This window comes from Hemicordylus capensis, chromosome 5 (assembly GCF_027244095.1).
Source record: "Hemicordylus capensis ecotype Gifberg chromosome 5, rHemCap1.1.pri, whole genome shotgun sequence".
Lineage (NCBI taxonomy): Eukaryota > Metazoa > Chordata > Lepidosauria > Squamata > Cordylidae > Hemicordylus > Hemicordylus capensis.
Window position 1 is genome coordinate 60175988 of NC_069661.1, and position 15460 is coordinate 60191447.

At 42.4% G+C, this 15460-nt stretch overlaps 1 protein-coding gene across 2 annotated transcripts in view; it reads left to right on the plus strand.

Annotated features, from left to right (window-relative positions):
• The window catches only part of HHIP (hedgehog interacting protein), a 136427-nt gene that overhangs the window by 27259 nt on the left and 93708 nt on the right, over nt 1-15460 (plus strand). For both annotated transcript variants that reach the window (XM_053258129.1, XM_053258130.1), the window contains exons 3-4: nt 3395-3551; nt 6714-6915. In XM_053258129.1, the coding sequence (XP_053114104.1) occupies nt 3395-3551; nt 6714-6915 (359 nt within the window). The remainder of the gene's footprint in view (nt 1-3394; nt 3552-6713; nt 6916-15460) is intronic.

Here is a 15460-nt window from a genome sequence, read left to right on the forward strand (position 1 = left end):
ATATCAGTGGCCTGCAAGGACAGCAGGCTTTGTAATTGACCTCCACCATCTCTGCCTGCAGTTCTCTATTGCTAGCAACTGAAGAGACAGTCTGTCATTTGGATATGGTTCTAGAGACTTTCGTTAGGATATGGTTCTGGAGTACCAACTCACAATGAAAGGGAGGTTTATGGGAAAGGACCTTAAGGGACAAGAATTTCCCTTTACAATGATATAGATTATCTATCTATCAAATTTGTACACTGCCCCAAACTTTCGTCTGTGGGTGGTTAACATTAGTCTCTGAGTTGGGCAGTGTATGACTGGGTAAAATGGGAATGCCTCTGGATTAAGTTCACAGGAGTGGGCGCAATAGATAGTGGCTGAATTGCACCGTAGTATAATGTGGGCAGTGGAGACCACCCAAAAGGGAACTCAAGGCAGTGCAGGGCTCTAGCACACATGGCAACTGTTCTGGTATAGCTTACCCTTGCATGATTGCAGGTCATGTGCCAATTTCCTATGTTAGTCCTAGAACAGACCTCTTGAACAGCAGCACCTCTTTATATGTTAGAGTCCCACAGCGGCACGAGTGGGTCTGCATCACCCATGTTACACTGGGAGACATGTCAGCCAGTCAATATATTAAAAGAGAGAGTTTGGAGCCAGCTAGGATATAACAAGGAAGCCAACTGGAATTGTAGTCATAAAGTACAGCTCCTCTGTAGATTAATTCAACAACCTTTTTTGGATCCTGAAAAACATTGTGAATGAGATTTGGCAGGCTTATTAATGCTGCTACTGCTTAAAAGTTTAATCAAAGTACTTAAAAGCCATTTATATATAGGCTTCTATTTAATAATACTAACATCTTCTCTTTCCATTTGCTACTTAAAATGAAATCCAGTCTTTAAATGAAGTGTAATTATTTTTTTACATTTATATCCCACTTTTCTTCTGTAATGGAACTCAAGGTGTATACACGGGGTTCCCTGGTGGTTTCCGAGACACTTACTTCAGCAGAATTGCTGCATCATATGCCTTCATACCATACCAATGGCCCTAGTTTAAAAGGGGTGTGTGTGTGTTTGCATGTATATGCACATCCATTATATAAATCTCACATGTTCCTTGGCAGAGGTGGGGAGATCTTCCTCTGGAGGAGATACTCCTGCAGTCTATGAGTTTAAATCAGTCATTCTCAAATTAAAAGGGAAGCCTATGGGCAGTGATGGATTAGGACTAAAAATTGGCCCTGGCATTTATAACACACTGGCCCAAATGTATTCATATTATCGGGGAATCATGTAGAACAGTGGTCTTCACTAATTTTGAAGTGGGGGCAGCTGCCATGCTACCTGAGGTGCAGCTTCTCTTTTTGGGTGCTCGCACAATGCATTGAGAGATTCCTAGAGGCCAGGACTCATTTTCCCGGCCTCCAGGGATCTGTGCTGCCGGGACCAGTGTGGATCATGTGGGCGCACAAGCAGTGCATCCCACACACCAACTGAAATCACCTGGGGAGAAGGTAAGCTCGATTTTGCCTCCCCCCCCCACAGAAAATGGTTGTTTGCATGACCTTAGTGACTAGCCCAAAGTCACCCACTAAGCTTTGTGACTAGCTGGGGGGTTTTTAACTCAGATTTCCCTGGTCTAGCCGCTACACCACACTGTTTCTCAAATCAATGTTCAGCCTTGCCCTCCAACTGTTTCTTAATTACTGCCCCTCTGCCTTGCCTGCTTTAGTCATCCTAAGAGCAGCATATAGTCCCCTTGGGCCCACCATGATGTTTTCATCTAGGATTCCTCAAATGTTAGAAACATGGTCCTGCCACGTTTCTCTGTCCCTAAATATCACCTGCTCTGTCAGTCTACTGTTTGTTTGGGGAGCTTCCTGGAATTTAAGGATGGGGCAAGCCATCCAAGTGAGAAGGGTTAGTAAGAGAGTGTCCTTGTTTAGCATAATGGGTTCCAGTGTGTGAAGTGGAACTGCTTCATAGTTACTCTGTGATGGCCACATAGACTTCTTTTGGACTACAGGTAAAGGTAAAGTGTGTTGTTGAGTCGGTGTTGATTCCTGGTGACCACAGAGCCCTATGGTTGTCTTTGGGAGAATACAGGAGAGGTTTACCATTGCCATCTCCCACGCAGTATGAGATGATGCCTTTCAGCATCTTCCTATATCACTGCTGCCCGATATAAGTGTTTCTCATAGTCTGGGAATCATACCAGTGGGAATTTGAACCAGCAACCTCTGGCTTGTTAGTCAAGTCATTTCCCGCTGCACCATTAGGTGGCTTTTGGACATTTGGGGTAACTTATATAGGTTTATGAACATACTCTGCTGCTTTTCGGCTTTATATTTACATTGATGGAAATTCTCAATTTGTTTGGAAAACATGTAGCTGGATGCAAATTGAAATGATACAGAAATCCTCTGTAATAAAAGCCTTGGGTGTGTGCCCATGTCTCTATGCCTGTGTCTTCCTTGGCCGTTCTGGGCCTGCGTGGAGGAAGATAAGGCCACAGGCACCAGGTGGCCATGTTGAGGAGAGCGGCAGGCCGAGAATGGCCTACGGGGAGGGCAGAGTGGGGGAGGGGAGGGGCAAGAGGGAGTGGGGGAGGAGGAGGGGAAAGGGCCAAGAGGGAGTGAGGCAGGGGGGAGGGGGAAGGGCAAGAGGGAGTAGGGCAGGGGGGAGGGGGAAGGGCAAGAGGGAGTGGGGCAGGGGGAGGGGGAAGGGAAGGGCAAGAGGGAGTGGGGAAGGGGAGTGGGGAAGGGGGAGGGAAAAGGGCAAGAGGGAGTGAGGCGGGGGAGGGGGAAGGGCAAGAGGGAGTAGGGGAGGGGGGAGGGCAAGAGGGAGTGGGGCAGGGGGAGGGGGGAGGGGAAGGGCAAGAGGGAGTGGGGGAGGGGGGAGGGGAAGGGCAAGAGAGTGGGGTGGGAGGGAGGGGAAGAGAGACAAGAGTGTGGGGCAGGAGGGAGGGAGAGTGGGGCAGTACTCTCAGAAAAGGAAATACAGATCTGACAAACGTATCTACACAACCCTACTAGCGCCCGTTATTTTAACGGGCTTAAAATTACTAGTGGTAAATAAGATGTCTCAGTGCAGTAAATTTTTAAACATTTCTGTCTGTAGATTCTAACATCAGTGACATTTATAAGATGTAAAAATGAATTCTTTTTTTAACTGATCAAGAATTTCTCTGATTTATATTATAACCATATTGAAAATATCGCCAATAGAAATAAACCTCAATAAGAGCGCGTGTCTTATCTGTCCATGTAAAAATAGTCTTCTAGTGCAAGATAGAGAAGTATATTTAAAAGATACTCCTTTTCAGCCTAAAAACAGGCCATTTTTTCTTTTCAGGTATAAAATCTCAGTATGCTGAACACTTTCCTCCTTCCCTCTTTTAGGTTTACTCCAAACTACAGCTGATGACTTTTGCTTCTACTATGCAAGAAAAGATGGTGGCTTGTGCTTTCCAGACTTTCCAAGAAAACACGTTCGAGGACCCGCTTCTAACTATTTGGACCAGATGGAAGAATATGGCAAAGTGGAAGATATCAGCAGGTTCATAAAGATAAATACTGTTTAATCTAAACAATCTGAAACATCTTTGTAGTTTTGACAGTGAGTTGAGTCAGTCTATGCTTATGCTCCCCAGCTGTGTCATCCAGATGTTGCTTGTAGTCCATTCTTTTTCAATGTATCAAATTCTTGCACAATACATACTTTATTAACAATTCATTGATTTAACAGTGGATCAGATAAATTACAGATGTGTTATCTGAAATGTTATCTAAACTTAATTGGCAGCAATATGAATTTTTTCTGATTTGTTATCAACAAATCACTTTTGTTTTCCTGGATTTCCCTCCTCTTCTACATGACCTCTACAATGACAAAATCGACTAGAATAATGAAGTTTTGTAGCAAAGCGATGCTTTTTCTTGACCTGAATATGCTTATTGCAGTCAGTAATTGTCAGGGTAATGAGTTGTTTGACCAGTGTTTTGAGCTGTAAGAGTTTACAGTTGCCATGAGTTTGAAACTGCTTTTTGACAAATTGATGGTCCCATCACGTCTTTCATATTTTTGTTCCTTTTTATCCTCAGTTATACTTCTGTCATTTATGTTTTCGTATTATTAATTCTACAGGTTAATTGTGTTTGCATGAAGACGTTTTAATTTCAGTTATATTTCAGCAGCAGGTTTTCCTCTAGCTTTTAAAAACCATATGTTGAAATAGTTTTTGTATTCTTTTATCTTTTATATTCTTTTAGTTATCACTATAAGCTAAAATCAAACACCTCCTTCTGTTTGAATGACTGCAAATAGAAACCATTCAGTGAGCCTGACTTTTCTTTGTCCTTCTTGAAACCTTTGTGCATTTTTTAATTTAAAATTTGAATATTTCAAAATTTAAATTCAGTGTTGCATTTGTGTCATTTTGGTCCAGCTGTATAAATGTGCATTATTTTTCACTTACAGACATTTAGAGGCTGTTCTTATGAGCAGTCAAGACTGGGCTAGGGCAGCTAAGCCTGCCCATGAGAACCTACAGGCAGGGGCGTAACTATAATAGGGCAAGGGGAGACAGTTGTCTGGGGGCCCACTGCCTTGGGGGCCCCCAGAGGCAAGTCACATGACTGACTCCCCCAGTCACGCACCCGCCCAGGCTTCCTTCAGTTGTAATCATCCTCCGAAACTGATGTGAGTGTTAAGACCTGGAGCTACCAGAACAGCATGTCTTTCTCTAGTGCCATTCAATGACTTGCATCGTCCACAATTTACAAAACCTGAGTGGGGGGGCCCATTTTAAAATCTTGTCTCTGGGCCCACTCCAACCTTGCTACGCCCCTGCCTGCAGGAGCTGGCCAGTTCCTGGCGGTGTCTTGGCAGCAAACCCGCCTAGGGAGTCAACCTCTTAAATGGGGTTAAGGGAGTGAGTGCTCCCTTAACCGCGTTTATGTGATCATCTGCAAGTGCTGGCACCTGCTCATCGCTCATCGCATCCTCACAGTGCACCATGCACTTGTGCAGTGTATTGTGGGATTTTGGGGTGGGTGGGATGCCACGTCCTGGCCCCTGCACCTCTGAGCTCCCTGTGGCAGCAGCGGACCATCTGGGTGCATGATGCATGCACCCAGACAGTCCTCGGTGATCATCTGTGGGGAAGGCAGGCTTCTGCAGCCTTCCCCACCACCTGTTTGCCTCCCCACCTGTCCAGTCATGCAAATGACCTCTTAATTTCATCTGACAAAGTACTTCATTTAGTGAGTGCTTTCTGAAACTCTGCATTCTGCTTTGGATTTCACTATCTGGAACATTTTGTTGATCCAGATAGTTAAAAAAAATCTTCCTTCTGCCATTTTTTTTAATTATTGCAGGCTCTGCCCTCCCACTCCTCACCATAGGGGTTTGATATGAGTTTTTCAGGATTTTCCTGTTCATTCTTTCCTTGATTTATGGTTACATGCTGTGGCTTAGCCACCATTAGATATGGGGGGACAAATGTCTCTGGGATTTGGCACCACTAGTGCACCCCTTCACCCCTCCCCCAGGGCACCCTCCTTCCACACCCAGCTGGCGAATGAAGTGCTTGCCAACTGGGAGTGCAAGAAAGCACTCAGCCAATGAACAAAGTGTTGGCTGGTAGGGGGGAAGGGCTGCACATTCCATCTTCCTGGTGTTGGCCATGCCCCCTGCACCAGTGTGCATCTGATGCCAACACCTGACACCTGATCTATAAAAAGCTTCAAACTCCTGTCCCCCCACCCCTTCATTTTGCTTCCTCTCATCAGCTGGATGGGTGTCATCTTCTACAAGCTCTCCAAACAGTTGAGAGAAATTCCCAGCTATCAGGAGGCCATCACCTGTCATTAGCTCCCAATGGATGATACAACTACCACTATCCTGGAGTATTAGCCAATAATCTGCCTAACAAAAGAATGGACAGCCAGCAGCTGTAACATCATGTTAGCACATCCCTGTCAGTTGCTGCCTATCAGATTTAAAGCTACTTGACCTTCAAGCTGAAAGATGTGATTCCAAACATTCTCCTTGTTTGAGCTATTGAATACAATACAATGGTCTATGCGGATGGTAGGAGCAGGACTTCACCTATGTAGTTTCATGGTCCCCTTTGGGGGAAGAAGCCTCTTGCACTGAGCCTCAGTTCTGATGGAAGTTTTCAGGACTATGGAGGTTCTTCTCCTCATTGATTCCCCATCTCCTTCAGCCACCTGACTCTGTTGCCTCCCTGGGCACTCACTCTGTGCAAAGTCAAGTCATCCCTGAGCTTATTAATCCTCTGTTGCTTCCCCATTTTTCATCATCAGTCTTCTCTTTAAATGTCCAGCCACAAATCCTGCAGTTCTCAGGAGAGGGCAAGCCCCCTGCACATGCAGCCTTCTTCTAGAGAGTTTCTAGCACACCCCATCCATCCAACTCCCACTGCCTATGCTACTCTGCCCCAGCCCCATCCTGCAGCTCCAATCCAGACCCATCTGCCCTTACAGCCATTTTGGTTGTCTCTCCCCTCGCCATGCCACTTGTGCCTATATGGCACATATGCCCTGGGTTGCTGGCAGACTACAGATCACCACACCTATGATAGCACATCTACTTAAAGCTTTTTTTTTTTTTTAAGGAAATTTTAAATAGGGAGTTGGTAATCCTACAACTATTGCAAACAAAAACAAACATGGTTTTTGCTTACTTTTTTTTTAGGAAACACAAACACAACTGCTTTTGCATTTATGAGGTTGTAAGTGGTCTGAGGCAACCTGTTGGAGCAGTACACTGTGGAGATGGATCACAGCGCTTGTTCGTCCTTGAGAAGGAGGGGTATGTGAAGATTTTCACACCTGAAGGGGATATAATCAAGGAGCCATTTCTGGACATACACAAACTTGTTCAAAGTGGAATAAAGGTTGGACTTCCTTTTATTTACCATTAACGGCCCATTTACACTTTATTCTAATCATTCATTTTCTGCAGATCCCACTTTTCTTTAATTTTCACTGTAAAGTTTTAAAGAAAACGATGGTAAGCAAATGTTTATAAAGGAAGGCCCCAGCTAACCAAAGTAACAGAAGAATGGTTTATTTTTCTTCTCATAGGAACTTGATCATGGCCCCAATCCAAAGAACATTAGTCATGCTTAAGATCCATCAAATCCATTTGGATTGAAATTGGTCAACAGGCAAAAACAACAACAACCCAGTGGAGCACATGCTTAGGCAGCAAGGCTGGAAAAGGCCTGTCCATAAGCATTTGCAGAGTGGGACTTGATAGATATAGGGACATAAGAAACTGCCTTCTGCTGTTTTAGACCATTGGTCCATATAGGCAACTTTTGTCTACAGCAGGGATTCTCAACATTGGGTCCCCAGATGTTATTGGACTAACTCCCATAATCCCCAACCAAAGGCCACTGGGGTGGGGGATTATGGGAGTTGAAGTCCAGTAACATCTGGAGAACCAACGTTGAGAATCCCTGGTCTACAGTGACTGGTAGTAGCTCTCTGGGATTTCAGACAAGGGGTATTTCCCAGTCCTACCTGGAAATTCCAGGGATTGGACGTGGGACCTTCCGCACTGAGCTGCAGCCCCATCCCCAGACAAATGGTGTAACTCGATATAAGAAAAATGCATGCATTAAACGAATACATGAATTCATGTGTGTGTGTATGTTCAGTGTTCTTTGGATTGGAGTATATTATTTTTATTTATGTGGTCCCCCCCCCGACTCTATGTTACGTATACATAAATATATGAACAATATTATCCCCACAGTTATATAATTGATCCAGCTTTTTCCCCCATTCTAATGAAGATGATAGGTCTTTAGAGAAGATTTCTCAGGAAGCATGTTTTGGTCCTTTCTCTAGATATTTAGTCCTTGATATTGAATGCTGCCAATAGTTCTGGTTGTTGAATACAGAAGGGGGAGCTCTCACTGCATCAGCTCTTTCAGAAGACAGCTCTTCCTTGGTTTTTTGATACATAAGATAGAAACTAGCACTGTTCTCCTTTGCAAACTACGTTGTCAGGTCTTTTTTTCTAATCCTGAATGTATGCTGCATGAGATGCTCATAGAGAAAACTCATTTCATATTAGTACACTCATCCATGAGCAGTTGAAACTTTCATTAAAATCAATGAAAAATTTTAGTTGAAACTGAGCAGTGACATGACATCATTATTTATGAATACATTAACTTCTCACTGATATAATAACCCATGGCAAATACATTGCTAAGGAACACACAAGGCAATGAAGTATATTCTGATTTTTTTTGTATTAACATCAGCCTTTATCTTTATTTTAAAAATGAATATACATTTTAAAATACATTGACCAAGGTAGTTAACATTCTGAACTCTAATCAGTTTAAACATAGAATAGTAATTTTTGTTTTGTGGACAGGTTTGGTGTAGTGGCTACATTACATGTTACTAGTAACTGGGATCTAACCATCTTTATTGCATTCTTATTTTAATCCGTACTTATTTTCTGGTCTCTATGTACAATTCAAATGTGGTAGCAGGGAATCCACACATTTTCTAATGAGGAGGACCATCCCACCCACGGAAATCCTCTTGTTTGTGTATCTGCCTGCATAGTTGGTGTTAATGAGGGACTATTCCATTACTGTATTAACCTGACCTTTTTAACCATTTTGGCTTGCCACTCGACCTCACTGAAAGAGCTAAGCATATCTTTGCTATTGCCAGTGTGCCCTTTTGAAGAGCTCTCTCTGATCTATAATATCATGCCACTTTGGATGTTGACAGAAACCTTGTCTCAGTCATGGAAAGAGTTGGACTTTAAGTAACCTCAAAATATTATTTGAGAAGTAATTAAAAATACATTTCTGATCACAACTCCAGCTAAAACACGAATGGAAAATACAATGCCATCCTAAGCATGTTTACTCAGAAATAAGTTCTAGTGAATTCAAAGAGATTGACCCCCTAGCAAGTATGTTTAGGGTTACATCTTAGGTTGTAGTTCTATGGAAATATACTTAGGAGTAAGTCAGATTGAATATAGTGAGATTTCATTGAGTTCACAAGCAAATCAACTGAATGAGCATAAGATTGGGCTGTTCATATGCAATCCAGAAGCATGTGCATGTGATCCATGTTCCACCTATGTTCCCCTTCAAGTTGCTACTGCAGCTTAATCCCAAATCTGTTTCCAAAGTTTCCAGAGCAATTTGAGAATTTTGTGTGAGACCTACTTAAAGGGACTGGGTCTACCATGTACACTCTTCCTGTCTGCTCTTCCATTTAAGCAGCTTTCATGCCCAATTCCCAAATGCTTTCTAAGCACATGAGAGTTTAAAGTAAAGTTTAGAGATTTGGTAGGATGAGTTATTTCAAGGAAAATTCTTCAAATAACTCAAGTGGGTGTACAGATAGTGTGCATCCTAATGCCTCTTAAGAGTATCCTGAGTGGATTATGCAGTTCAATCTGAAGCAGATTTACTAAAGTCCCATTTATTTCATTGAGTCTTTTTCAAGTATAAGAACATAAGAACAGCCCTGCTGGATCAGGCCCAAGGCCCATCTAGTCCAGCATCCTGTTTCACACAGTAGCCCACCAGATGCCACTGGAAGCCTAGAGGCAGGAGTTGAGGACATGCCCTCTCTCCTGCTGTTACTCCCCTAAAACTGTACTCAGAGGCATCTTGCCTTTGAGGCTGGAGGTGGCCTATAGCCTGCTGACTAGTAGCCATTGATAGACCTCTCCTCCATGAAGTTATCCAAACCCCTCTTAAAGCCATCCAGGTTGTTGGCTGTCACCACATCTTGTGGCAGAGAATTCCACAAGTTGACTATGCATTGTGTGAAAAAGTACTTCCGTTTGTTGGCCCGACATTTCCTGGCAATCAGTTTCATGGGATGACCCCTGGTTCTAGTGTTATGTGACAGGGAGAAGAATTTCTCTCTATCCACTTTCTCCACACCATGCATGATTTTATAGACCTCTATCACATCTCCCCGCTGTCATCTTTTTTCTAAACAAAGTAACTTAAGGTGTTGTAGTCTTGCCTCATAAGAAAGGTGCTTTAGGCCCCTGATCATCTTGGTTGCTCTCTTCTGCACCTTTTCCAGTTCTACGTCCTTTTTTAGATGTGGTGACCAGAATTGTACACAGTACTCCAGGTGTGGTCGCACCATAGTTTCGTATACGGGCATTATAATATTAGCCGTTTTATTTTCAGTCCCCTTCCTTAATGATCCCTAGCATGGAATTGGCCTTTTTCACAGCTGCCGCACATTGAGTCGACACTTTCAACGAGCTGTCCACCACGACCCCAAGATCCCTCTCCTCGTCAGTTACCGACAACTCAGATCCCATCAATGTATATTTGAAGTTGAGGTTTTCATTCCAATGTGCATCACTTTACACTTGCCAGCATTGAACCGCATTTGCCACTTTGTTGCCCACTCACCCAATTTGGAGAGATCCTTTTGGAGCTCCTCACAATCATTTTTGGATTTCACTCCCCAAAAGAGTTTGGTATCATCTGCAAATTTGGCCACCTTGCTGCTTACCCCTACGTCTAGATCATTTATGAATAAATTAAATTAAAAAGCACCGGTCCCAGTACAGATCCCTGTGGGATCCCTCTTCTTACTTCCCTCCATTGTGAAAACTCTCCATTGATCCCTACCCTCTGCCCTTCAATCAGGTAGCAATCCACACATGCAGTTGTCCCCTTATCCCATGACTGCTAAATTTCCTCAGGAGTCTTTGATGAGGAACTTTGTCAAAAGCTTTTTGGAAGTCCTGGTATACTATGTCAACTGGATCACCTTGATCCACACACTTGTTGACACTCTCAAAGAACTCCAAAAGATTGGTGAGGCAGGACTTACTTTTGCAGAAGCCTTGCTGGTTCTCTCCCTGCAGGGCCTGTTCTTCTATGTGCTTTACAATTTTATCCTTGAGGGTGCTTTCCATTAATTTGCCTGGAACAGACGTTAAGCTAACCGGCCTGTAATTTCCCTGATCGCCCCTGGATCCCTTTTTGAAAATCGGTGTTACATTTGTTACTTTCCAGTCCTCCGGTACAGAGCCTGATTGCAGGGATAAGTTATATATTTTAGCAAGTAGGTCGGCAATTTCACATTTGAGTTCTTTGAGGACTCTTGGATGGATGCCATCCAGCCCTGGCGATTTGCTAGTTTTCAGTTTTTCCAGACAGTTAGAACAGCATCTCTTGTCACTTCAAAGTATGATCCTAAGTATGCTGTGATCCTAAATATGCTTAGGATCACAGCCTTAATTGCCCTTTAGGAGCCTTACAATACAGGAATGCCTACAAGTTACATTCTTGAGTGTCGTGTGCCCATATATGGAAAAATATGCGAGAGGGAGTTTTTGACCAGCTATATTTCCTGCATGCTAGCATACATGTTCAGCATGCATATTCACACTTTGGCATAACAATCCTAATTTATATTATCGATGCAGGCCTGTTTATTTATTTGTTTAATCATATTTGTACACCGCCCCAAATGTCTGTTTCTGGGCGGTTAACAATAACATAAACAAGTTTAAAACATACACAAAAACTATTTGACACTATTATTTGACACTATTATTTGACACTATTTAAAATCAAACACAGATTAACACCTAAACCATTTTAAAAGCTGAAAAACCTTGGGTGAAGAGGTGGGTTTTCAAATGCTTTTAAAAAACTGTCAGAGATGGGGAGGATTGTATTTCAGTAGGGAGCACATTCCACAATCTCGGGGCAGCAAGCAAGAAGACCCACCCTCGTGTGGCCACCAAGCAAGTTGGCAGCAACTGGAGATGGACCTCTCCAGACGACCTCAATTGGTGGTGGGGTTCATAATGAAGAAGACGTTCTCTTAAATACCTAGGGCCCAAGCTGTTAGGGCTTGTTGTAGTTGACATAAATAAAAACAGGTGTTACTGATATCTGTTGATAAGCACTGAACTTTTGATGTTACATGATTTTAAGAAGGCATTTTTAAAAATCCTCATCTGGATTTGGGGATGGATTTCCACCCCGGCTGCGTAAAGGTGCACAAACAAGCAAACCACTGCATTCCTAGCTATGCTTTTGTTGTCAAACTCTTACCTGGACTCTGGCACATTATATATCTACAAGTTTGACCGCCCCCCCGCCACCAGTTGTTGTTGTTGTTAATATTAATAAGACACAGGGTAGAAAACTACCCCAAAATGAATGGGCTTTCTATGGTGGGGGTTGTTTCTATCCTGTTTGCATTATAAGTCAATTGGGAGAAAAACCACCCCAGAAATGAACGGAATCCCTATGGTGGGGTGGTTTCTGTCCCATTCCCAGTTTAAGCTCTTTGGAATGGAGAGGAAAACCTTGTTTCTCTTTGGAAACTTCAGTTTTGTTTCCCTAGATGATGATAATTTCTCAAAACTAGTCTGAGGCACTGTATAGTTCTATGCTCTCTAGTTAGGGCAGATGAAACTAGCCCTTTCCACAATGTCAGACCTAGTGTTTGGAACACATAAAGCATTCAGAAGCATCTGACCTTGCAGAAGCAGGGATTTTAGCCAGCAGAACAAAGCAAAAAGGATCACAACAGCAGGAACCACAACATGTCAGCTTCAGTAAGCCTGGGATCAATAATCTGCAGTACTTTCTGGTCTTTTCCCATTTCTCCTACTGGGATACAGCTCAGAATGAGGGTGTTGGAGCTTGGTTCCAGGTGGAGAGAGTAAAAAGATGTAGAGGTGGGATCTGTGGCACTGAACAGTCTGCTGAACCTCACTCACCTGCCAGTGAAGGTACCAAAACAATGGGTTACATGACAAGCAGAAGTGGCAAAAGGTGGCCTACAATGAGTCTATTACTTTTCCACTGCACAGTGCTGAAGTGGGGCTCTGCGTCGTTCAGTGAGAGGCCAGATCAGGAGAAGTTTAGTCCAGCAGGAGGAAGCAGAGGGTTATCCCTTCCCTGCAATGATAAAGAGCACCATCATGAATCCTGAGGGAGGAATCCAAATACTGCCTGAAGTGCTGGAGCATCACTGCCAGTCAATGCTGCCCTAGATGGACCTATGGTCTGACTCAGTAGGCAACAACTTCCTGTGTTCTGACGGAAGCGCCTTAACCTAACCAGGTCACCTAAGATTACATGAGAGAGAGTGTATCTTAGCCTGCTAGTCCTGGCTGGTCTGTTTCATGCCAATCAGGCAGCGCTGTGGGTACTTTGGGCAGTTCATTTGGGGCCTTCCTTTTTCTGTGCCCCAATGCAGCTGAGATGATTTGAGAACATTACAAGTAACGTAAAGTTCGATGTCGAAGCCACATGACAAGAGAGAAGAGTGATTGCCAAGCTGGCAACCATTACAGGTATCTGGACCTTGTCTGTGCAGAAGCTGCAGCACAGCTATATTCCTGGGTCTGACCAGCTGTTGATGAGCAGCTGTGAGGTTTCTGAGATGCTGTCCCTTATGGCAACACATTTCAAGCAGGAAGTTTGTGCCCAGGGCAGCTGAAAACAAAACAATTTGTTTAAAAAAAATATTGTGGGTAACTGGCCTTTAGAATGCACTTGATGAGCTCTCAGATTGTCTTTAGGTCAGTCATAACATGTTCTTTCAGCTGACATGCTGAGAATGGAGCTGTTGAAGTATGGATCCTCATAAGTGTGGGTTTGAAGTGCTCATTTTTCTTAGCTGAGAACTTACACTGTCAGTGAGTCGTGCAGTCACACAGGGTGTTATCCTTGGGATGTGAGGGTCACTGGAATGAAATGTTAAATTATTGTGGGTTCTGTGGCTTGAAAAAAGTTGGTGAACAACCAGTGTAACCAGTGGGTCTACTCGGGAGTGGGAAGTTCTACTCATGTAAAAAACCAAACCACACAACTCCAGATGAGGGTTTTAAAAACCCAGGTATAATTAAAATAACATACAAAACATATAAAAGATCTCTCATAAATAAATTCACAAATTAATCAGAATTACACATACAAAACCAGATTTTTTAACAATCTTACCAAATATAAATAGCCTGCAGTTTTTCTGGTCTCTTATAGTTAATTCTACATCTGTCAATAAATTTCAAAACTGGTAACCATATTACCAGAAAGGTATCAATATGGCTAAGATTAGGGTAACTTGAATATATTCCGACAATGTTTTATTGTAAAATGAGCATGTTTGTGCTTTTGTGTTAGAAGCTGGCATAATATTTTATTGTTGTATATTATTTGGACAACTTGATTATACAAGGGTATTGAGTTATAAGATCTGCAAAAAGGAATGTGTTCTGCTGTTCTGCTCCCCCTCTTGGAGTAAAATGTATGTCTTTGAAACTTACAAAGCTATTGTATCAAAGTTACATTGTATTGAGATCAACCGTTTAAGTAATGATAGTAGTGTTTTAATAATAAATCTAATGAAAACAACATGATAAAAGCACAAAGCCTCTGAGGAGAATGAAAGAAACCCCCATGAAAGAGAAAACATATGTCAGGGAAATGATACTGAAGATAGGCTGTTAAGAATATATGAGCTAGACTCCTTGACCTCAGCCACTTTCTGCTCCCCTCCAGGCTATGAATTGTTTTTGCTTGTCACAATGGCTTAAATTTTAATAGAAAGTTTCCCTAAATCTTGAACCACATCTGCTTCTTTGTTTCTTTCCACAGTCAAATTCCCCAGTGAGGCCAGCTATACAAGCTTCAATGTTTCCACTTTTTTAAAAAGTACAATATTCTTATATGATAACTTTTGTAATCATTTCAATAGTTCACAGTTTGCTACAATCACAGTAAATTATAGATGAATGCAGAGGTATTTCAGCTATGCAGCCTCAGTTTGGAAGTTATTTCTTTCTGTTCATACAAATTCTCACATTTGGGCACATGCAGCTCTCTGATGCAAATCAAGATACTTGAAACAGTTTCTGGTATTGCACTGATGATTAGTGTGGTTTCACTGAGAGCAACACTGGATAACAAGAGTAAGCCACACTTCATACTTTATGCAGCAGTCTTTCCTCCATATTATTTATTATTATTATTATTTCTTGTTTACACAGTCAGACAGGTTTGACTGGTTTGTTTTATCCAGACATCGAGTCCTTCCCAAGGACCTGGGATGGCTGAATTTTATTGTCAGTTGTTATAGACATCGTCGCAGAATATAGGCTGTTCCCAGTAAAGCTGCTTTTTGTAATTGGCTGGTGGTGATTTCTGTGGCCCCTGTGGTGTTGAGGTGCTCTTCAAGGTCTTTTGGAACTGCACCCAGGGCGCCAATTACCACTGGGATTATTTTGGTCTTTTTCTGCCACAGCCTTTCAATTTCAATTTGTAGCTTTTTGTATTTGGTGATTTTTTCTATTTCTTTTTCTTCTATTCTGCTAATAATAATAATAATAATAATTTATTATTATTATTATTATTATTATTATTATTATTATTATTATTATTAATATTTATA